Source organism: Sus scrofa, chromosome 3, assembly GCF_054392235.1.
Source record: "Sus scrofa isolate SSC_HxYL_T2T_F1_AM1 chromosome 3, Sscrofa_HxYL_maternal_Yorkshire_Landrace_v2.0, whole genome shotgun sequence".
Taxonomy (NCBI): Eukaryota; Metazoa; Chordata; class Mammalia; order Artiodactyla; family Suidae; genus Sus; species Sus scrofa.
Genome location: NC_139385.1, coordinates 67,151,739 through 67,176,949, shown reverse-complemented (window position 1 = coordinate 67,176,949; position 25,211 = coordinate 67,151,739). Strand labels below are relative to the sequence as shown.

At 37.6% G+C, this 25,211-nt stretch overlaps 1 protein-coding gene across 33 annotated transcripts in view; it reads right to left on the bottom strand.

The window, feature by feature from the left end:
- TSGA10 (testis specific 10) overlaps positions 1 to 25,211 on the bottom strand; it is a 140,568-nt gene that overhangs the window by 47,212 nt on the left and 68,145 nt on the right. For all 33 annotated transcript variants that reach the window (XM_021087209.2, XM_085018610.1, XM_085018604.1 and 30 more), the window contains 5 exons: positions 14,694 to 14,809; positions 11,618 to 11,772; positions 7,647 to 7,702; positions 6,395 to 6,563; positions 3,583 to 3,693 (listed from right to left, as the gene is read on the bottom strand). In XM_021087209.2, the coding sequence (XP_020942868.1) occupies positions 3,583 to 3,693; positions 6,395 to 6,563; positions 7,647 to 7,702; positions 11,618 to 11,772; positions 14,694 to 14,809 (607 nt within the window). The remainder of the gene's footprint in view (positions 1 to 3,582; positions 3,694 to 6,394; positions 6,564 to 7,646; positions 7,703 to 11,617; positions 11,773 to 14,693; positions 14,810 to 25,211) is intronic.

Sequence of the window (25,211 nt, the reverse complement as noted above, 5' to 3'; positions counted from 1 at the left end):
GAAGCTACTTTCAAAAACATATTTTAGTGGTATAGTTTGGCCAACTCATTCTAAAAAAATCATTTGTAATTTTGATAATTAATTAAAAAGACCTCTTTACCCTGTTAATAAACAGTAAATTTCCCTATCAGAAACACTGGGCTAAGTAAAAGGATCAAATTGCAATAAGCAAGTCTCACCCTATAAGGCTTTCAAATCAGATTTAAAGTTCTCACTTTTAATTATGAGACTGGTTGAAATTCGGTTAATATCGCCACCTTGTGGTCTGATTGTACCTTGACTAATACGAAAGATCTTTTGCCAAGTCTTACTATACTAAACTACTGTATTGGCTTTTAAGATTCATATATTCCAAATGTGCCAGTAGGAATCTGATGTATGTTTTCTATTATTGTACTAAGAGTTGTGCACAGAGTATTCCTTGAGTGGTATATGGTATAAGACATATAAACTGAATTTTACCCACATCAATTCTACCCTCTTTAATTTCCTATAGTACTTACTATCTGTGTCATTCTCTTAAAACTGCCTTACAGCTTTATACAGTTAGTGGTGGATGTTCAGTCTTCCCAAGAACCCCTCAGATTCTTTGAAGATAGGAACCATTTTTATGTTAAGTTCACTTTCCTGAGATAGGAATTATATATATATATAAAAATACATATTTGTATTTTTAAGGCCACTTCCATGGCATATGGAGGCTCCCAGGCCAGGGGTCGAATCAGAACTGTAGCGGCCTATGCCACAGCCACAGCCACACGGGATCTGAGCCTCATCTGCAATCTACAACACAACTCATGGCAATGCCAAGTCCTTAACCCACTGAGCAAGGCCAGGGATTGAATCTGAATCCTCATGGATACTAAAGGTTCATTAACTGCTGAGCCACAACGGAAATGCCAAGAGCTATTTTTGTATTAAACTTGGCTTCGTGACTAGGTAATACATGGTTTCAAGTTAAGTAGTGAAGAAGACTGCATTAAAACAGCTCTCTGCCCGCTGACCATCTCAGGCCCCTCCTTCTTAGTAAACCAGCAACCATATTTACCCGTTTTGTACCTGCCCAAAGCAGCCACAGCCGTGTAAAGCACAAAGCTGATACCAAAAAACTTATTTATAAAACAAAAACAAATTCCCAGATTCTGAAATCAAATTTAGGGTTACCACAGGGGAAATCATGTGGGGGGGAATAAATTAGGAGGATGGGAATAACACATACACACTACTGTATATGAAATAGATAATTAACAAGGATCTACTGTATAGCACAGGGAAATTTACTCAATAGTTTGTAATAACCCATATGGGAAAAAATAATATATGTATATGTATAACTGACTTACTTTGCAATACACCTGAAACTAATACGACATTGTAAGTCAGCTATACTCCAAAAAAAGTTTTTTAAAAATTAAAGAAAACGAAACTGGTCTTTGGTATTCTCCAGCTTTCTCTTTACAGATTTTTTTAGTGCTGCCCCCACCCCCACCCCCACCCCGGTGCCCCCCCAGAACTCCACCACTTCTTCTGGTTGGCCACAGGGCTCATGACATCACTCCACCATGGGGAAGGCAAAAGGTGTTGCCTCAGCTGGAATCCTGTACACTTCCTGACTGAATTATGGACCCAGCCTCTGCTAATTGCTTTCCTTCCTTCTGATTTTGTTACCTTTCTGATTTATTCTTCCCAACATTTCCAGAACGACCTTTCTTTTTTTTTTTTTTTTTTTTGCTATTTCTTTGGGCCGCTTCTGGGACATATGGAGGTTCCCAGGCTAGGGGTCGAATCGGAGCTGTAGCCGCCGGCCTATGCCAGAGCCACAGCAACGCGGGATCCGAGCCGCGTCTGCAACCTACACCACAGCTCACGGCAACGCCGGATCGTTAACCCACTGAGCAAGGGCAGGGCTCGAACCCGCAACCTCATGGTTCCTAGTCGGATTCGTTAACCACTGCGCCACGACGGGAACTCCAGAACGACCTTTCTTAAATTGCCTTTTAAGGCAATTCTTCAAATAACTTCTGTGCTTGTAATGAAAGCCTCCTAAAAATATACAGTTCAAACAAGTCTTACTGAGCTTTCTTACTGACCACATTTACACTCCATTCTAACCACAGCACCTACTTTTCCCCTTACATCTTTGCCCATGTGGTTCCCACTGCCTGAGGTGTCATTCTGGTTCCTTGCCAGTTTTCATCTCAGGCATCTCAGTGTCTAGCAAACTGCACCCCAATGAATGAGTGACGATAAAATACTCAACAGTCCTTAACAGATCTCCCTACCAAAATGGACCCATGATCCATTCCCTTAGGGGAGGGCCTGGATCCATCTAGCTATGCTATGAGATGGAGTCTCAGAAAAGAACGCATCCTATGATGCTAAAAGCTGAGAGGAGTTTGATGTGATGTCTGAAAATATGATTCCAGAATCTCAAAGCCCCTAATGGTGGAATTTCAGGTAATGTAACACACAAGGGAGAAAAAGGGAAGTGTCTAACACTGGCAGAAAGCTTATGACATTAAATGTTGTTCAGATGTTCCTTTATTCATATTCTGCCCTATTCCAGAATAGACATCAATGGTTCACTGTCCGAGGCCTATTTTACTCACTTGGGTGCTGTTCCCAATCACAGATGGGACACTGAGACTGAGGGAGGTTGAGGAGCCTGTGTAAGTCCATGTCATTGTGAGAAGAATCAGGCCTATCTTCTGTCCATGTATGACATTACACTTAAACTCAACAAGTGCAGGAAGTCAACTGCTTTGGCAATGTAAGGCTGCTGCCTTACTGCCTGAAAGCAAGGACTGCAATTTAGGAGTCCTTAGACTCTCTTATCTCTCAAAGTCCTAAACGGTCTGATGCAAACTATAAATAAATGCTCACAATATGTTTGTGGACATATCTTAAATGTTATCAAATGTATATTAAATGGTATGTTAAATAAAATGAGTAAAATAGTTTGAGAGGAAGAATTCCTATTAATGGTTTGATTATGTAGGTAACATCACACCTATAATAATAGTCAGTCCAACACTCTTTTAGACAATATTTTATCAAAGGGTCATACCTAACACCTTTGGTCAACATGTTTATCCCAGGGCTGTAACCCAAGACCCAATTATTGGGAATCATCTGATGTCAGACACACACACCCAGTTAACTGGTTACTAACAGAGAAATGCAGAAGAGCTATCCACCTTCTGGTCCTAAGAAACAGATGGCTTCACACCAGAGTGATCAGCTCTGACCTGCTACACAATCAGGTGGCGCTCCTTTGGTCAAAGATCTGTGACCAAATATAATTGAGCCCAAGCTGACTCTGATCCCTTGTCCTTCCTCCAGGGGGAGGACCTACTTCTCGAGAAGGGCTAAGTGGCAAGCTAAAAGGGGCATATTCTTGACTCACTTTTCTGAACATTAGTGACATTCTAAATATATAGTTAACATCAATGTCAACATTAAAATATGCCATGCTTTAAATAAATGCAAGGATTCAGCTGTTCCTACGAGTGTAATCAATCAATACCTTCAGTGAAAACTCTTAGTTATCACAAGCAAAGTGGAAAATATATATATACGTACTTCAGACTTTAATATGTTCTTCAGTTTATTAACCTCCAAATTAGTATCTTGAACCTTCTGTTTTATGTCACTAAGTTCATTATGAGTGTCATTCAATTTTTTAGACAGTGCCTGGAAGAAAAAGATAGATTTGCTTACAAAAAAATTAAAAATTGCTCTATGTCAAAACCATCATAAATAAATTTTTAAATATTTACAATAAACATGATAAATAAAATTTACCTAATATATAAAGTTCATATAAAGACAGTAAGAAAAAACAAGAGTCCAAACAATAAATCAGCAAAGAACCCAAATCCAATTCACAAAAAAGAAACACAAGTGGCTAATATTTGAAAAAAAGTTAAAATTACAAGTAATCAAAGAAATGTTAATTAAAACAATGAAATACTATTTTGCCTATCAAATTAGCAAAGATTTAAAACTATTCTGTTATGACAAGGAATGGGCATTCCCATATATCATTGGAGTATATGTAAATTTGCAAAAGTCAGATCCATGATCTGTTACCTGGTGATGTATTGACATTTTTAAAAGCTCATCAAAACAAGAAAGACAAACATGTTGCTTTTTGTTAAAGGTGGGGGATGGGCACCTGGGTATTCGCTATATTTGAAAATGTCCACTTAGAAAGATTTTTAATTTAAAAAAGAAACCTCATAAACATTTGATTCAATTTGAAACTAAATCTATAAAATTTAAAGAAGTTTATTAAGGCATTAGTTGCTATGTGACAATATTTACTCACATTAGGTGAATGATACAGTAAATATTATCTGCATTGCTGTAAAATAACATAGGATGTTATGTATCCAGGAGAAATGTTTGGAATAGTTTTTAATAATAGAGAAAAATGTTAACATATTTGAAAAAACCAGGGTAAAGCACTAAAAATATCTCAACTCAATTTGTTTAAAATTGTAGTATTGAGGAAGAAAATTTTCCAAGGTTTCTGTTTTCCATAAATGGTAAATTTTCTATGACATGGATTCTTTTTTTAGGGCCGGACCTGCAGCAAATGGAAGAGTCCGGGCTAGGGGTGGAATTGGAGCTACAGCTGCTGGTCTACACCACAGCCACAGCAACACAGGATCTGAGCCACGTCTGTGACCTACACCACAACTCAAAGCAATGCCAGACCCTTGACCCCACTGAGTGAGGCCAGGGATCAAACCTGCATCCTCATGAATACTAGTCGGATTCTTTTCCGCTGCACCACAACAGGAACTCTTCTGATATGGGTTCTTAACCTGCATTTCACAGAGAGATCTTCTACCCTTGGGCCCTACGACCCAACTAAAGGAAAAAACTACTTTGAACATTTGTAAATTGTTAAGATTTACACATTTACTAATTTTCTTCTGATAATAAAAGATGTTTAAGATGTAACAAAGCAACAATGATGTGATAGTAAGCTAATAAGAGTTACAAAGTCTTTATCAAGTGATTGCAGTAGACACCCTATAAGTACTCTCTAGGTATATTCTCTTTTTTAGGGGGTAAGGGGTGGGGCATTGCAACCCAGGCATGTGGAAGTTCCCAGGCCTGGGATAGAACACTTCAGCAACTGACAACCCGCTGAGCCACCAGGGAACTCCCTAGGCGTATTATCTCTCCATTTTACAGCTGATGAACTGAGATTGAGAGAAGTTAAAGGATAGGATCACACAGCCAGATGGGGAGACTCAAACTCATCTAAGTCTTAAATGCTCCATCCACTCTATTGTCTTCTCACGTAGAACAAAGCATGATACAAAGCACTAAGTAGATTTATCCTAGCTACATTTAAAAGTTCATGTAAGATAGTATAAAAAGTCTTCTAAGAGTACTGAAAATCAGTTTAAAAAAAAAAAAAGTTAATAGTGGTGGGAGTTCCCATTGTGGTGCAGCGGAAACGAATTTGACCAGCATCCATGAGGATGCAGGTTCGATCCCTGTCCTCACTCAGTGGGTCATGGATCCCACATTGCCGTGAGCTGCGGTGTAGGTTGCAGATGCAGCTAGGATCCTGAGCTGCTGTGGCTGTGGTGTAATCTGGCAGCTGTAGCTCTGATTCGACCCCAAGCCTGGGAACTTTCATACGCCAAGGGTGCAGCCCTAAAAAGAAAAAAAGAAAGAAAAAAAGAATCACAGTGCTAAAGAGGACCACATACTGTGGCATAGTCAGTCTATGCATATTCAAACAGAGCAGTAGTCCATCAAATAAATCTACACTTTCCTTTTTTTTTTTTTTTTTTTTTTTTTGTCTTTTTGCTATTTCTTCGGGCCCCTCCCTCGGCATATGGAGGTTCCCAGGCTAGGGGTCGAATCGGAGCTGTAGCCACTGGCCTACGCCAGAGCCACAGCAACGCAGGATCCGAGTCGCGTCTGCAACCTACACCACAGCTCATGGCAACGCTGGATCGTTAACCCACCGAGCAAGGGCAGGGACCGAACCTGCAACCTCATGGTTCCTAGCCGGATTTGTTAACCACTGCACCACGACGGGAACTCCAATCTACACTTTTCTTAAAAGTTTCTTCATTTGCTGGTGTATTCAAATATTTATCCTTCATTAAAGAAGTACTTCCTAAGATTTAATACAAATCCATGATACCATCGTTCCCTCTTTTCTTTAATATGTAACAATGTATGTCCATAAATTTCATTCAGAAATTACATGGCATATTCCATGTAACAAAGGTTTAAAAAAAAAAAAAAAAAAAAAGGCTAGTTCCCAAGCCTGAGGTTTTCTAACACAATAAGAAGAGGGCTATGTCTCAGAAGAAATACCTATTTTTCCTGGCGAACAAGATTCTAGGGGGAAGTATACCTGGTTTTCTTGTTTAGCTTTAGAAAATTGTTCCTGGAGACTGTCAGTCTCAAGAGCCAAGATATCCCTTTCCCTGGCGATCTGAGCCAGCTCATCATTTGTCTCATCCAATTGCCGACGCATTCTGGAGATGTCTTGTTCACACATAATTAGGGCTTCAGTAGACTGCCTATTCCACAAATCAAATAATATATGGAGGAGTCATTTTACCGAAATAGAAACACAAATATTCACAAGACAGAAGACAGTAAGCATGAAAACATTTGAAGAAGTTTTAAACACATTTAAATTTGTAGGGATAAATACTGCAAGCATAATGCATTGGAGTTTCTCTGTGTTGCCAACATCTCCCTATGAAAAGGGACTTGGTGTTCTGTCCAAGATGATGACTCTCTAATGTTGAAAGGAGGCCTAGTCTGTTTAGGGAAGCAAAGGGAGGATATATGGTGTTTGCCAAGGAAAGGAAAGACAGGAGTTCGCAAGGTGTAAAGACTAGCAGAGAACCACATCACATTCAAGAGCCTCTTGGGTGACAAGTGTTGGGATCCAAGGTCTTAGGGCAGAAGTGGAGCAGGGAGAGGCCTGTGTTACAGAAAAATGAGTCTTTTAATTTTATCCTTCAGGTCATGAGAAATCATTAAAGAATTTTGAGATTTTATGTCAGAAAGATTACCTAGGCTGAGAGATGGTGATAGATTGCAGTTGGGAGTTTGGGGGACAGGAGTGTGGTGCTTGTGAGGGAGAGGAGTAAGAAAAATGCCAGGTTTCTGGCTAGGGATGAATAATGGACATGATGGAACTATGTGGGAGAAGATTTTTCTTTGAATTTGAAGAGCCTTCAAGACCTTCCTGTGGCTATATGTCTAGTAATCAGTTAAATATAAGAGTCTTGAGTGTAATGGGGAGGCTGAGGCTAGAGTGATGATTTCAGAGTCATCTGGCTGTAGACAGGGTTGGGAGCCATGGATGCGAATAGGGTTTGTCTGAGAAGGGGCAGCAGGAGAAGAATCAGGAGGCTGAGGACTAAGTCCTGAGAACCATTCATTTTTAAGAGGGCAGAGGAAGAAGGAACCTGCAGATGAGACTGTAGCAGAGCAGCTAGGGGTAGGATGAAGGCTTTCTTAGTCTTGAGTATCAGAAGTTTTGAAATACTTTACAAATTATTGACTATGCTTTCTATTTGGCATCCCTTTTCTAACATGGTGCTTTGCCCCCAATAAATGCTCACATTTTTGTTGAATAAGTGATTTACCTTGATGCCTGTTCCATCTCAGCAATGATATTCTTCATGCCTGAAATGGTCTTTTCCTTGAAAAGTAATATAAGTATTAAATAAAAAATTATCTTAAACTGCTATGTCTGTTAAAACTGAATAAACTAAAAGAATTTGCCCTCCCTTTTTGATTTCATTTGGTTTTACACATTTATGTTCTATTCTTCTTTATTACACTTTAAAACTAAAGCCTAATATATCAGTGTGAGTATCTATGCTGGATAAAAACAATAGAGACTATACTTGGTTATATCAGTATGAAGTAATTATTTGAAACATTGTTAAAAGATGTTTTGTGCAGTCACCTAGCAACACAAGAACCCCTTAAGCACCCTACTTTGGGAGGAAAACCAGTGGTTTGGAATTGTGGTGTTCTATAGTAAGAATAGAACTGATTTACTTTCTTCATGTCATAAAACTCAGGAAAGTGAACCATGTAAAATTAGTTATTGAGAATGATGACTTTGATCAAGTATAATACATATAAATATTAGTCATCAATATCATCTTCAAAAAGCTGATCCCAGTAGAATTACTTATAAAAGTATACCATTAATTGTAGGTGTGAACTAATAAGGAGGTAAGCATTAGGCCTATAGCAAAGGTATAAAAAAATAAACTATTGATAACATTCCTTTTCAGGATCTAAGGAGGGAGCAGAATTAACGGTGTCAGTCAAGACTGAAATGAGGGGGGAAATCTCAATGCCATCAATACCATCAACACCTCCTCCTTAAAAAACTCACTGATCCTGAACTAGTTACAGATACTGTACATAGACACTAGCATTAGTCCTAAAAAAGTAAGGAAAATTATTCTTTCACTCAGTAGATTTCATTTTGCCCTTTGAATTTTCAAAACTTTACTGGCCAACTCACCAGATGAAAAACGAACTTGTATTTCCCAACTGTGCTGTTCCTATTTGTCAGAGACAAAGGGTGTGTGTGTGTGTGTGTGTGTGTGTGTGTGTGTGTGATCTTCCTTTACTCACGTGTTCCTCGCCAGGGTATTTTTTGCTCTGGTCTCACATTCTACTTTCTGGGAGAATGGTGCAGATGCCACATCTGGCAGTAGTGGGTACTGCCAGTATGGTTAAAACATCCATCAGCAAAACCGTTAAACCCCTTTAAGAAGCACGTGCCAATGGAGGAAAATCTCAGAGAAATACTGCTTAAAATGGAATGTTTACACATGCTTTTGAAATATAACTTTATACACTTCTGAATAAATTCTGACAAGCTAATTGAACTTCTAGTGTTTCTGACAGTCATCACTTGGTTAAGCTTTAAACAGAGTTTATAAGCTTAAAAAGCACTTACCTTTACCATCAACAGAAATTCATTTAAAAAGATTGTCTAAGAACACTGTCAAGTATCCAGGGCAATAAAATTATTGTATAGAACCCAATAACATGTCCTCTAATCTATTTTTCTCTCGAATATGACCCTCATAGTACCATTTCTCAAATTGTTAACATTGATGCCACCATTATCAATTTGATATTCCTTATATAACCTCAATATAAGACAAATATAAGACAACCAGAGACAAATTCAAGGTAATTATTAAAAATTCAACCTGGATACAATGGTCATAAATCTACTCAGAAAAAAAAAGAAACCAAAATTTCACACAAGCAATTCTGTGTACTTGAAAAATCTGTGAGCTTGCTATTGAGTTTTCTAACTTTAATTGGCAGCAAATAGTAGAACATCTTTTTAAACTACGATTACCACAAAAAACTCACCTTATTCACTATAATACAGACTTTTCCATAGTAATATATTTCTGTTATCTCCAGATTAAACTATAAAACTACTGCTTTTCACTGAAGGGCACTGTAAATTCAGCTCTGAAAGTGAAAAGAACATTCCTTCTTCTGAATGTCTAACACTATTTTTAAAAGTTATTTCCAAAAAGAAAGTTACTTTCTCTTCAAAGGATGGATGTGTTTACATTCATAATCCTATACAATGCTCTTAATTTTGAAATTGACTTGTGACTTAATATCCTTTGTGAAGGAAAAGATAATATTGGTGTAGTTAGTAGAATGAAATAAAAATAAAATACGAGATATAACAGAGGGAAATGATATTCAAAAAGATTTGAATAATTTGTTTCTGTTGATGATTTTAAAGCAGATCACGTTACTATTCAAAAAGTGACCTACATATAATAAGAAACAAAATCCCACCCCCCCAAAACACCTCAAAATTTCGAAACTATTAAAAGGTGTTAACTATAAAGTAATGAGTTAGAATTTTCAACAAGTAAACCAAAATTTACCACCTCATATACTTTAACTTCAATTATGCTCACAATTCCCAAATCTACTAAATTCAGTTTTCTCTCCAAAACTTAAAATCTAAAAGCCTATGAATATTTCAACTACATGTCCCAAAAGCATGTTAATAATCTTCCTCTCTAATAAGCTTGTTCTGTTTCTTGCGTTTCCTATGTCAGGCATAGGAACTATTCATGCAGTTCCTAAATCAGAAAGCACGTCTTGTCAATCTTATTTCCTAAATAGAGCTGTTTTTATTTCTCTCACGGGTACTGCCATCATCCTCATTCAGTTCTTATCATTTTATTCCCAACTGTTGTCCTTGTCACTACTGTCATTTCCCTATAACCCATCTTTTACCTGGATTAACAAGTGTCAGACTAATGTTTTAAAGATCTAACTATGACATTTCATTTACATTATTTCAATGATCCTCTATATTCATGATGACAGAATCTAAACTCAACACTGAATGTTTTTTTGATGTGTTGCTTATTTTTCCCATCTCATCTTTTACCCCCTTCATCTCCCCATACTCACCTCTCTGCACTCTATTCTCTGGACATGAACTAAACCATCAAGAAACCTCATGAAATTCTCTTATGAAAGCCCCTGGATTTTCATAGAAGCTGTTCTGTTTGGTTTACCCTTTCTATTAAAGCTGCTCTACCTGTTTGGATTGCTTTCTCTCACTGTCTCCTCTCTTAATCTTTCCCTGGCTATTCCTAGTCATCTTTCAGGGCAACATGGGCACCACCACTTCCTGGAAGTCTTCCTAGATCTTCCTCCTCCCCTAATTCAACCTCCCAGGCTGAATCAGGTAGATTTCTGTCAAACTTCAATCATACATTGTGTATATGTCATATGGTACATAGCACATTCTGTCCTAATAGCTTCTCTACCTGTATTTCTTCAGTTATACTGCAGGCCTTTGGAAGGCATGCCCACGCAGCCTCAGTTTCTAACATACTCCCTCCGATATGTCAGCAAATGTTTGTTGGGTGGGTGGATGGATAAATGAATGCATTAGTTCCCTTAGAGAGCGGAAGGACCTTATTCCAGTGATGCTGCCTTTGATTAAGATATTTGTGGAAAATAGTTTAGAAATTGTCTCAGAATCAGTTTATAAGCTAGAAAAGGGGCTATCTCCCTGCCTTTTTGAAAACACCCTTTTTGCAGCTGTTTGAACGACAAACACGTGAGATGAAATTATCATCCAACTTTACTCACTAGTTCTGTTTACTCTTTGATCTAATCTCAAAGGCTGAGGATGAAATAAAAATGTGCCCCTAGTTCTGAATATACTTACAAAGGCAGTTTTAATGGAATAAACATATTGCCTCCCAAGGTGATGACCTGAAAATATAAGCTCTGGTGTGCTTTTAAAAAGAAATCAGTCTCACTACTTTTTTTTTTATTATGCTTTACATTTTGATATTTGAAATAGTTATTGTTAGTGACTATTGATCAGAAACTGATTAGAAAAAAAATCTATTTTAAGGTATTTGCTAGTGAATTTGAATACATATTTCCTAAGACTATCTTGAAATATTTCAAAATCAGATTTTAAAGTTTCGGCTCTCTAGGGAAAAAATTGAGAAAATCCTATTATTTTATTCAGATTCAAGTTCAACATTTCTTTTAAACCACTTTTCTCAGAACATACTTTCATTGCCAAACTCTCTCCAAGGGATGCAATATTCTCAGATTTTTTATCCAAACATGCTTGCAGGCATTCCTTTTCTTTAGCCAGATCATTGAGGGTTGCACCAAGAATGTTGATTTCTTCTCTCTGGGCAATACTTTGTCTTGTAAAATTATCTAAGTATGTAATCATAAAGGCATTATTTAATTAAAATAATTTTTTTCCAGCTCAAGCAGAATAAAATATTTTTCAAAGTAAATTCTCCTATATTATACTCAATAATTAAAAATAAAGTACAATATCCCAAATTAAAAAAAGGCTTTTGTTGTTAGTGTTTAAAAATAAAGATTAATCATGAAATTTGAAATGACTTATAAATACAAAAATTAACACATTTGAATTAAAACAGCAAAGGAAAGTTCTATATAACAAGTTCTCAAAGTAGAATATGTGGTGGGGGAGGGAGGGTGGATGGGTGACGTACATGGAATATTAATATTTTCCCCTCTAATTTTCCTCCAAGCTTTGAATCACTGTTGTATGTAAGTTGATAACAGATCTTAATAAAATATTCAATTAAGTCATCTTCTGAGACAAAGAGCTTTTAATATTCTGATTTTTCTAAAGTATGTTATAAAAATTCCTAGAGGAGTTCCCATCATGGCTCAGTGGTTAACTAGTATCCCTGAGGACAGGGTTCCATCCCTGGCTTCACTCTGTGGGTTAAGGACCCAGTGTGCCGTGAACTGTGGTGTAGGTTGCAGAAACGGCTCGGATCCCTCATTGCTGTAGCTGTGGTATAGAGCAGCAGATACAGCTCCAATTCGACCCCTAGCCTGGGAACCTCCATATGCCATTGGTGCAGCCCTACAAAGACAAAACACAAAAATTCCTGGGAAAAAAAAAACATTCAGAAAGTCTGACTGATTTAGGAGAACACCGGTAAGCCAATGTCAGTGTTGAAGACCTGAATGATTGTTGTAGAACAGTGGTTTTCAAATTGTGGCTTCTCAACCAACACCATCAGCATCACCTAGGAACTTGTTAGAAATAAAAAATTTGTAGGTCTCACCCCAGACCTATGGAATTAGACATTCTGAGTGGGCAGAGCAATTTGTATCTTAACAAGAACCCCTCCCGCAAGGGATTCTAATGCACAACAAAGCTTCAGAATCACTTGAGGAAATTGGTAAAGATACAAAAGTCCTGGTCACAGCTGACTTCAAGGAGCCTGGCTCCAGGGAGCTCTACTAGCTTTCCAGGTGAAGACTGGATTGCTAATAACACACTAAAGTTTGAGAACCAATGCTCCAGAGCTCTACAAAGGAAGCTCTGTGTGACTAGACCTCTAGGTAAATCCCCCCAAGGGCCATTCAGTGCAGCATGCTAAGAGAGGTAACCCCATATAGAGAGGGTGATCTATATCATAAATAGTGTCCCTTTTCCAGGCAGTATTGTCTTTAAGGCAAACCAAATGTTTTGGCTATTCTGACATCTGAGTTTCTCCCCAGTGGCATAAAATAAACTCTAAAACAGCTCCACTTATCTCCTGGCTTTAAAAAAAATCCTCAACCCCACATCCCACTTAAGCTACTACCTCATTTTACTGTAGCTCTTAAAGCCAAGAATCCTGTTCTCTCCTGTCTTTATCCCTCACTTAGCAATCATTCCTCAAGCAACTCCATCATCCACATCCAACACTCTGTTCAAACTTTTTTGTGAGTGTCAGTATTACCAAAACCTCCAAAGTGCTAAATTCAATCAATGTTTGTTCATCTTGGGAGGTCCTGTTGTGGCTAAGTGGTTAACGAATGCAACTACTATGCATGAGGATGTGAGTTCGATCCTTGGCCTCTCTCAGCAGGTTAAGGATCTGGCATTGCTGTGAGCTTCAGTGTAGGTCACTGACGTGGCTTGGATCTGGCATTGCTGTGGCTGTGGTGTAGGCCGGCAACTACAGCTCCAATTCAACCCCTAGCCTGGGAACCTCCATATGCCTCAGGTGTGGTACTAAAATGACAAAAGAAAAAAAGACACACAAAAAATTTGTTCATCTTATTTAGCTTCTTAAAAGTATGTGACAATTGATTACACCCCCCTTTTAAAAACATTTTGCTCTCTTGCCTCCCCAAATGACACTCACTTCTGGGTTTTCTTCCTACTTCTTTGGCTTCTTACTCAGTCCTGGATCCTCTTCTCCTCATTCTCTATATTTCCCCGAGGTAATTTCATGGTTTTAAAATCATTTATATGTTGATGTGTCCCAAACGTGTATCTTTAGCTTAGATTTCTCTTCTGAGACACAAACTTATCTATTTACCTGCTTACTCTACATTTTTACTTGTACTTAAAATATCCAAAAATGAGTTCCTCAATATTCCCCTTTTATGTTTCAATATTTTCTATTTCAATAAAAAGTACCTCCACCCACCTAACTGCTTGTGCCAGATATTTTTGAACCACATGATAGCAAATCTTAAAAAGATTTATTCAGTTTTAAAATGGGCTTGTCTATAGTCTTGACCAAAATTTTACTTTATGGTTATGAGAAGATTAAGTTATGACCATATTTTAATAAAGATCACTAGTAAGAAACAATAATAGGAGACTTTATAAAAATAATTTTCTCTATATTCCCAGTTATACCATAGATACAGCCAAATATATATATATATATCTACTTTACACTAAAAGTAGTGTGTGTGTGTATATATATATATATATATACACATATATATATATACACATACACATATGTAATATATTGAATTACAACAGCAATGAACATGGTATAGTGCAAAAACTTGTAAGTTTAAAAGTGATCATCACAAATTTAGTGTTGATTTATTCAGCTATTTCTTCATTGAAAAATCTAAGCCCATGTCTAAATCTAACTAAAAAATATGAAGACATAGTCCTAAATCTAAGTAAAAAAAAAAATTTTACTATCAAGAAAAATATTTTTTCCGATGAGTTTTGTTTTGAAAACTTTTAAGGGCTTACTTCTAAGTTTATTTATAACTGAAAAGAAGAAAGCATGTTTGTTTTTTCTATCAGACTTTTTAAAAAAAAGTAACACCAAGAAAAAAGAACTCACCAATCTTTTCATCCAAGCACATAATTTTCTCTTGAGTAAGCTGTAGCTCATATTTTTTCTTAGCAAGGTGTCGCTGAGTATCAGAAAGATCTTTTTCTGTGTTTTCATATAAAAGTCTGTAAACATTTTAATAGTTAAAACTAATTCTGAAATTTTTGTTTTATCAACTTTTTAGTATACTTAAATCTAAAAACTTTTAAGGACACTAATATACACCTTTTCTTTTTTGTGTTTTCATTATAAAACCACATTATAGGAGGTTTGTAAAAAGGGACCCTCAATCCACCACTCCAAAATAAGTAACTATTAACATTTTGATGTTCACTATTATTTTTTTGGCTATGCATATTTTTTTTTTCTTTTTACAGCCGTGTGTGTGGCATGTGGAAGTTCCTGGGCTAAGGGTAGAATTAAAACCACAACTGCAGCCCATGCCACAGCCACAGCAACATCAGATCTAAGCCACATCTGTGACCTACACTGTAGCTTATGGCAATACTGGATCCTTAAACCACTTAGCAAGGCCAGGGATTGAACCCTCATCTTCACAGAGACAATGTCAGGTCCTTAACCCACTGAGCCGTGGCAGGAATTCCTGGTTATGTATATTTTTAAGTTACTATATTCTAAATTCAAAATTGAATCCTGACTTTCTCGCCTACACTTAATCTCTAATATTTTTCAGTCTTATAATACTGAAAGCCCTCCAAATCATCATTTTTCTGGCTGAAAAACTATATGAGCAATAGCCACTTATTTTTAAGTAAATATAACCATTTACTTAAGTATCCCCCCAATATTAGACATTTAGGTTTATTTCAAGTTGTCACTATTATAAATAAATCTGTCATGACAGCATTTCATTAAGTCCACAAACATTTATTAGGTGTATAGCATGTTCCAGGCACTAGGTGTTCAGAAAGCTGTAGTGAATTAGGTGGGCAGTGACCCAGCCCTAATGGAGTTCACAGTCAATAAACAAGTAAACAGACTATAATTTCCAGAAATACGGAAGCTAGATAATCTCAAAGTCCTCACCACAAAACACTTACACATACTAAATAAAATGTAAGAAGCATCCTTTTAAATGTGTATTAAAACTTATAAGGATTTTTAAGGGAAGTACCCCAGAGCCAAATCAGAGCAACAAGACTATGAGCTGATGTTCTATTAGATACAGTTGGGATTTGCCTGTTTCAGTGGCCTAGAGTCTTGTCTTTTAACTCAGAAACAGAAGATGAGGGCACAGAGATGTTTGCAACACAAGTATTAAAACCAAGATCCCCTGCATTAAGCCACTGAAGCCAACACTATTAGCGGAGAGGTCAGACAAGAGGAAATCAGCTTGTAAGATACTGCTGGGATCAGGGTAATAAACACAACTAAAAGTCTTTACTGGGAATTCTAAGTCTCAAGATAAGAAATCAAAATAAAATCAGGTTCTAGGACATTCAGTGGAAATAAGCACAAAAGTTCTCTGGAGAAACATGCCTTCAATTTAGGCATAAAACTAAACCTCGGACAAAAGCCTGTTGAAAATGAGCTCACAATTCTATCTTAAAAACACATTAAGAAACAATCCAGAGACAGAATTAAGATGGTGGAGTAGAAAGACTGGAGCTCAGCTTCTCTCATGAAAACCAGATTACAACCAAGTGCTCAACAACCTTCAATCAAATAGACTGCAAACTACCAAAAAAAAAAAAAAAAGACATCCTACTCCAGAAGACAGAGAAGAGGCCACATCCAGATGGTAGGAGGGGTGATTAAGCGATATAAGCAACACCATACCCACCAGGTGGGTGGCTCAAAGGCTGGAAAATAACTATATTACAGAAACTCATCCACAGGAGTGAGAGTTCTGAGCCCCAGGTCAGGTTCCCATGCCTGGGGATCTGGCACTGGGAGGAGGAGCCCTCAGAGCATTTGGTGTTCAGGGAGAGAGGGGCTTGTGCGTAGGAGCTCCATGGGACTGGGGGAAACAGAGACTCTGCCCTTCAAAGGCAGACACAGGCTGTCCTGTCCCCTGAGTCCAAGGGCCCAGCAGAGATTCCATAGGAATCTGGGTCAGGCCTGACTGCGGTTCTTGGAGGATTGCCTTGGAAAACAGTGATTGTGGTTTGTTGTGGGGGAAGGACATTGGATGCAAAGGTCTCAGGAATAATAATCAGCCTGAAATGCCCCTGGAGGTGGCCATTTTGAAAAAATCTGGCCCCACCCATCAGGGCTGAGCAGCCCCAGGCCAAACAACAAACTGGGTAGGAACACAGCCCCACCCACCAGCAAACAGGCTGGCTAAAGACTCCCCCACCCCAGGCACACAACTGCCTCTAATCACACCCTGGGACAAAGCCCCACCTACCAGGGGGATAAGAATCAGCTCCACCTACCAATGGGCAGTCACCAGTCCCTCCCATTAGGAAGCTTGCAGCAAGCCCTCCTACCAACTTCAGCCACAAGGGAGGAAGACATCAGAAGCAAGAGAGGATACAACCCTATTGTATGCAAAAAGGAGACCACACTAAAATGAAAAAGCAAAGAATTACAACTCAGATAAAGGAACAAGAAAGAAAAAAAAAAAAACAGAAAAACAGATAAGTGGTCTGGAAATTACTAACCTCCATGAAAAAAACTTTAGACTAACAACAGTAAAGATGATTCAAGATCTTGGAAATAAACTGAAGGCAAAGACTGATAAATTACACAAAATATTGAACAAAGGAACAGAAGATTTAAAGATTAAGCAAGCAGAGATGCAAAATACAATAACTGAAATAAAAAGTTCATTTTTTCCTTTCAGGAGGAAACCAACAGCAGAATAGGGGAGGCAGCATAAATAAGCAAGGTGGAAGACAGACTGGTGGAAATCACTGACAGAGAATATGAAAGAGGAAAAAGACTGAAAAGAAATGAAGACAGTCTAAGAGAGCTCTGGGACTTTAAACACACCAATATCCATATTACAGGGGTGCCAGGAGGAAAAGAGAGAGAGAGAGAAGGAGCCAGAGAAAATATCTGAAGAGATAATAGCCAAAAACTTCCCTAATATGGGGAAGGAATCACTGACTCAAAACCAGGAAGCACATGAGTACTGTATGGAATATCCTGAAACACATATTAATCAAACTGACCAAAATTAAAGACGAAGAGAAAATATTGAAAGCAGCTAGGGAAAAGAAACAAATAACATACAAGGGAACCCCAATAAGGTTATAGGTTGATTTTTCAGCACAAACTCTACAGGTCAGAGGAGAGTGGCACAATACACTTCAAGTGATGAAAGGAAAAAAACCTCCATCCAAGATTACTCTACCCAGCAAGACTCTCATTCAGATTTGAAGGAGAAATCAAAACCTTCACAGACAGGCAAAAGCTAAGAGAATTCAGCACCACCAAGCCAGCTTTACAACAATACTAAAGGAACTTCTCTAGGCGGAAAAGAAAAGACCACAACTAGAAACAAAAATATAACAAATGACAAGGCTCACCAGTAAAGGTAGGAAATCATCCATGCACAAATTGCTACCAAAATGGGAAATCATGAGACGAGGAGGGTACAAAGGCAGGATACTGGAGATGCATTTGCAATTAAGAGACCAACAACTTAAAACAATCTTGTGTGTGTGTGTGTGTGTGTGTGTGTGTGTGTGTGTGTGTGTGTACTCCTACATCAAAACTTCATGGTAATTGCAAACCACAAATCTACAATAGATACACACACAAATAAGAAAAAGCAATCTGAACACAACACTAAAAATAGTCATCAAGCCACAAAAGGAGAGAACAAGAGAAGGAAAGAAAAAAGACCAACTAAAACAAATACAAAACAATTAATAAAATGGCAATAATTACCTTAAATGTAAATGGATTAAATCTTCCAACCAAAAGACAGAGACTGGCGGAATGGATACAAAAACAAGACCCATATATCGGCTGTCTTTAAGAGACCCACTTCAGTTCTAGGGACACACACAAATTGAAAGTGAGAGGATGGAAGAAAATATTCAAGGCAAACAGAAATCAAAAGAAAGCTGGAGTAGCAATACTCCTATCAGACAAAATAGACCTTAAAATAAAGAATATTATAAGAGACAAAGAAGGACATTACATAATGATCAAAGGATCAATCCAAGAATATATGACAATTGTAAATGAATATGCCCCTCAGTATATAAGACAACTTCTAAGAACCTTAAAAGGAGAAATTGACAATAACACAGTAATAATATGGACTTTAACACCCACTTACAGAAATGGACAGATCATCCAGACAGAAAATCAACAAAGAAACACAGGCCTTAAATGATGTATTAGATCAGATGGACTTAATTAATAGACATAGAATATTCCATCCAAAGGTAGCAAAATACACATTCTTCTCAAGTGTGCACAGAACATTCTCTAAAATAGATCACATTCTGGGCCACAAATTAAGCCTTGGTAAATTTAAGGAAACTGAAATCATATCAAGCATCTTTTCCAGCAATAACTCTATGAGACTAGAATCAACAAAGTGAAAAAAATCCAACACATGGAGACTAGACAACATGCTACTAAACAACCAATGGATTATTGAAGAAATCAAAGAGGAAATTAAAAAGAACCTAGAGGCAAATGACAACAAAGACACAGCAATCCAAAACCTATGGGATGCAGAAAAAGCAGTTCTAAGAGAGAAGTTTTATACCACTACAAGCCTGCATCAGGAAACAAGAAAAATCTCAAATAAACAACCTAACTTTACACCTAAAGCAACTAGAGAATGAAGAACAGAAGAAAAAAAAAACATTAGCAGAAAGAAAAAATCATGAAGATCAGAGGAGAAATAAATGAAATAGAAATGGAAAAAAATAGAAAAGTTCAATGAAACTAAAAGCTGATCCTTTGAAAAGATCAACAAAATTGATAAACCCTTAGCCAGACTCACCACAAGGAAAAGAGAGAGGATTCAAATCAATAAACTAGAAGTGAAAAAGGAGAAGTTACAACAGACATCACAGAAATACAAAGGATCATAAGAGATTACAACAAGTGACTATATGCAAATAAAAAAGACAACCTAAAGGAAACAGACAAATTCTTAGAAAAGTACAATCTTCCAAGACTAAACCAAAATGAAATAGAAAACATGAATGGAACAATTACAAGGACTGAAATTGAAACTGTGATTTAAAAACTACCAATAAACAAAAGTCCAGGACCAGATGGCATCACAGAATTCTACCAAATATTTATAGAATAGCTAACACCTGTCCTTCTGAAACTATTCCAAAAAATTGCAGAGGAAGGAACACTCCCAAACTCATTCTATGAGGCCACCGTCACCCTGATACCAAAACCAGACAAAGATACCAAGAGAGAGAGAATATTAGAGGTCAAAATCATTGATGAACACAGCGCAAAAATTCTCAACAAAATACTAGCAAACTGAATCCAGAAATAGATGAAAAGGATCATACACCATGATCAAGTGGGATTTATCCCAGGGGTACAAGGATTTTTCGATATCCACAAATCAGTTTGATACACCACATTAACAAACTGAAGGATAAAAACCATATGAGCCTCTTAATAGAAGCAGAAAAAGCTTTTGACAAAATCCAGCACCCATTTCTAATAAAAACCCTCCAGAACATGGGCACAGAGGGAATCTACCTCAACATAATAAAGGCCATGTATGACAAATCCATAGCTAACATCATTCTTAATGGTGAAAAGCTGAAAGAATTCCCACTAAGATCAAGAACAGGACAAGAATGTCTGCTCTCGTCCCTACTATTCAACATAGTTTTGGAAGTCCTAGCCATGGCAATCAGAGAAGAAAAAGAAAAGGAATCTGAACTGGAAAGTAAGAAGCAAAACTAACAGTTTGCAGATGACATGATACCAAACCTAGAAAATCCTAAAGACACTGCCAGAAAACTATTAGAGCTCATCAATGAATTTGGTAAAGTTGCAGGATACAAAACTAATACAAAGAAATTGACAGCACTTCTACATACTAACAATGCAAGATCAGAAAGAGAAATTAGGGAAATAATCCCATTTACCATTGCATCAAAAAGAAAATACCTAGGAATAAACCTATCTGAAGAGACAAAAGACCTGTACTGTGAAAACTATAAGATGCTGATGAAAGAAATCAAAGATGATACAAAGGGATGGAAAGATATACCATGCTCTGGGATTGGAAGAATCAATATTATCAAAATGACTATACTACCCAAGGCAATCTACAGATTCAATGCAATCCCTATCAAATTACCAAGGACATTTTTCACAGAACTAGAACAAAATATTTTAAAATTTGTTTGGGAACACAAAAGACCCTGGATAGAAATCCTGAGAAAGAAAAATGAATCCGGAGGAATCAGGCTCCCTGACTTCAGAGTATACCACAAAAACCACAATCATAAAAACAGTATGGTACTCACACAAAAAGAGAAATATGAATCAGTGGAACAGGATAGAAAGCCCAGAATTAAACCCACACACCTACAGTCAACTAATCTATGACAAAGGAGGCAAGAATATACAATGGAGAAAAGACAGCCCCTTCAATAAGTGGTGCTGGAAAAACTGGACAGCCACATGGAAAAGAATGAAATTAGAACACTTCCTAACACCACACACAAGAATAAACTCAAAATGGATTAATGACCTAAATATAAGACCAGACACTATAAAACTCTTAGAGGAAAACATAGGCTGAACACTCTCTGACATAAACCACAGCAATATCTTCTCAGATCCCCTCCTAGAGTAATGACAGTAAAAGCAAAAATCAACAAATGGGACCTAATTAAACTTAAAATATTTTGCACATCAAAGGAAACCCTAAACAAAATGAAAAGACAACCCACAGAATGGGAGAAAACATTTGCAAATGAAGCAACTGACGAGAGATTAATCTCCAAAATACATAAATACCTCCTGCAGCTCAATACCAAAAAAAAAAAAAAAAGCCATCAAAAAATGCACAGATCTAAGCAGACAATTCTCCAAAGAAGACATACAGATGGCCAAAAAACACATGAAAAGATGTTCAACATCACTAAGTATTAGAGAAATGAAAATCAAAACTACAATGAGTTATCACCTTACACCAGCCAGAATGGACATCATCAAAAGGTCTACCAACAATAAATGCTGGAGAGGGTGTGGAGAAAAAGGAACCCTCTTACACTACTCGTGGGAATGGAAATTGGTGCAACCACTATGGAAAACAGTATGGAGATTCCTCAAAAAACTAAAAAAAGAATTACCATATGATCCAGCAATCCCACTCCTAGGCATCTATCCACAGAAAACCGTGATTCAAAAAGATATATGCACCCCAATGTTCGTTGCAGCACTATATAAAATAACCAAGACGTGGAAGCAACCTAAATGTCCAATGACAGAGGAGTGGATAAAGAAGATGTGGTACATATACAGAATAGAATAAAGAGGAATGAAATAAGGGCATTTGCAGCAACATGGATGGACCTAGAAATTATCATACTAAGTAAAGTTAGTCGGTGAGACACAAACATCATATGCTATCACTTATATGTGGAATCTAATAAAAGGATACAATGAACTTATTTGCAGAATAGAAACTGACTCATAGACTTTGAAAAACTTACAGCTACCAAAGGAGGCATGTTGGGAAGAGGGGTAACAATGGGCTGGGGTTTAGGATGGAAATGTAAAATTAGGTAGTGATGATGGTTGTACAACTATAAATATAATAAAATTCATTGAATTTTTTAAAAAAGAAACAATCCAAACTTAGTAGGAATCAAAAGGCACACAAACTAAATTAGGGATTCAGGGAAGATGGCAGAGTAGTAGGACGTGAGACTCACCTATTTCCACAAACACATTGAAAATACATCAACATGTGGATTATTTGCACAGAAAATTTGCTAAAAACTGAAAAACACCTCAGGATAAGGATAGAGCAAGAAAAGCTTCACGAAACCAGATAAGACAAAAGAAAGAAGAGGGGAAGTGGGAGCAAGTGAGACCTGCACCCCTAGGAGGGAGCTGGAAAGAGGAAAAGATCCTGTACCCTGGGAAGTTCCCCCACCAGCACAGAGACTAACCAAGACAGAGGAGGAACTCTAGAAAATTGGTGTGAAGCAGTTAAAACAATCCTCCACAAATGGCTGGTGCAATGGGCAGCTGTATGTGGGTGCCAGCAGGTGTCAGGAATTAAAATGCTGGTCTTAGAGATCAGATTCAAAGAGGGAGCTGGGTCTGGCTGCATGGAAACAGCCTGGAGACACTAGGATATAGGACTAACCCAATTGAGGGTGTATAAGCAGAGAACATTGATGTAGAACTGATTTGGAGCTGCTGAGTTCTCTTAGCTTTTGCTTGTCTGAGAAGCTTTTGATCTTTCCATCAAATCTGGATGAAAGCTTTGCTGTGTCAAGTATTCTTGATTTTAAGTTCCCCCTCGTCATCACCTCAAATATATCTTGCCACTCCCTTGCGGCTTGTAGAATTTATGCTGAAAAATCAGCTGTTATCCTTATGTGGGTTTCCTTGTACGTGACTTGTTGCTTTTCCCTTGTGGCTATTAATATTTTTTCTTTGTATTTAATCTTCATCAGTTTGATTAGTATGTGTCTCACTGTGTCTTTCCTTGGTTTATTTTGTATGGAATGCTCTGTGCTTCCTCAACTTGAGTGAGTGATTCCTTTCCCATAGTAGAGAAACTTTCAAATATAATCTCTTCAAATATTATTTCTGGCTTTTTCTTCTCCTTCTGGAACCCCTATGATGTGAATGTTGGTACATTTGATGTTGTCCCAGAGCTCTCAAGATTGTCCTCAGTTCCCTTCATTCTTTTTCAGTACTCTCTTCTGTGGCAGTGATTTCCACACTCTGTCTTCCATCTCACTTATTCGTTCTTCTGCTTCCATGAACTTGCTACTGGTTCCTTTTAGATTATTTTTCATTTCAGAAACTGTGCTATTCATCTTGCTCTTTAAATCCTCTTTGTTAAACTTTTAAGTTCTCCATCTGTGTCTCCATTCTTTTCCTAAGATCTTAGATCATCTTTATTATCATCACTCTGAATTCTTTTTCAGGTAGGCTGCCTATCTCGTCATTTGGTGGTTTTTTTGTTTTCATCTTGCTCCTTTGTCATCTCATACTATCTACCTTTCTGTTTATCATCCCCTTGAGAGTAGGCATGTAGATGGAGCAGCAGGTACCAGTCCTGGAGTTCTCAGGGTGGTAACGGTTCACACGTACCCAGAGCACCTGTTGGGAGCAGCTGTATCACACTCCCTCTGCTAGAGCTGGATGGCTGCTAGGGATGGGGTCTGTGAGGCAGATGGAAGTGATTCGCAATTCAGAGGATTGCTTCTGCAGCACACAGGGGCAGCAGTGTCTCCTGCAACCCCTGCTGCTACCAGGTAGCTTTGGCCTGTCTTGATTTTTATAGCTTTATAGTAAGTCTAAAATCAGGTAGTTTCAATCAACCAGTTTTGTCTCTTCAATATCGTTCAATTCCTTACCTCTCCATATAAACTGTAGAATTCATTTCTTAATACCCAGAAAATAACTTGCAGAAATTTTGATTAGAATTGCATTGAATCTGTAGATCCAAGTTGGGAAGAACTGACATCTTGACAATATTGGGTTTTTCTTTCTGTGAACATGGAATATCTCTTCATTTATTTAGCTCTTCTTTGATTTCGGTCACTACTTTGATAGTTTTTCTCGGGTAGATTGCACACCAAGTTCATTAGATTTATACTTAAGTAGAGGGTACTCATATAAATGTTTTTTTCCTTCTTATGGCCACGCCAGCAGCATATGGAAGTTTCTGGGATGGGGTCAAATCAGAGCTGAAGCTACAGGCCTACCCCACCGCCATGGCAACACCAGATCCCTTACACACTGAGCAAGGCCAGGGACTGAACCTGCATCTTCATGGATACTATGTCAGATTCTTAACCCACTGAGCCACAATGGGAATTCCTGGGCTTTTAATTTCAAATTATTCTTCTTCATTGCTAGAAAATAGGAAAGCAATTGACTTTGTACATTAACCTTGCATCCTGCAACTTGTTATAAATGCTTATTAGTTCCAGATTTTTCGTTGATTCTTTCAGATTTCCTGGAATATCATATATAGACTAAATCTTCATACCGAAATTTTTTAGCTTCAAACACTCAAACTCAAACCAAACCAGTCTGGGAATCAATGGACACAGGAACCCAAACTAACTTTTTAGTAACAGATATTTCTATCAAAACAATTCAACTGTATGGGAAATTCTAACTTCTTGAGTCTAAAGATGTTTGATGGACAAATCCAGACATATAGACCGTTTTTTAAAAAATTATCTGTTTCCAGGAAGTATTCTGAAAACACTCCATCTTTTAACACAGGATGATTTATCTGACATAGAAGAACAGAAGAACTTCTGGAGTTCCCTGGTGGCTCAACAGGTTAAAGATCTGGTGTTGTTGCTCAGGTTTGATCCTTGGCCTGGGAACTTCCACATGCCATGA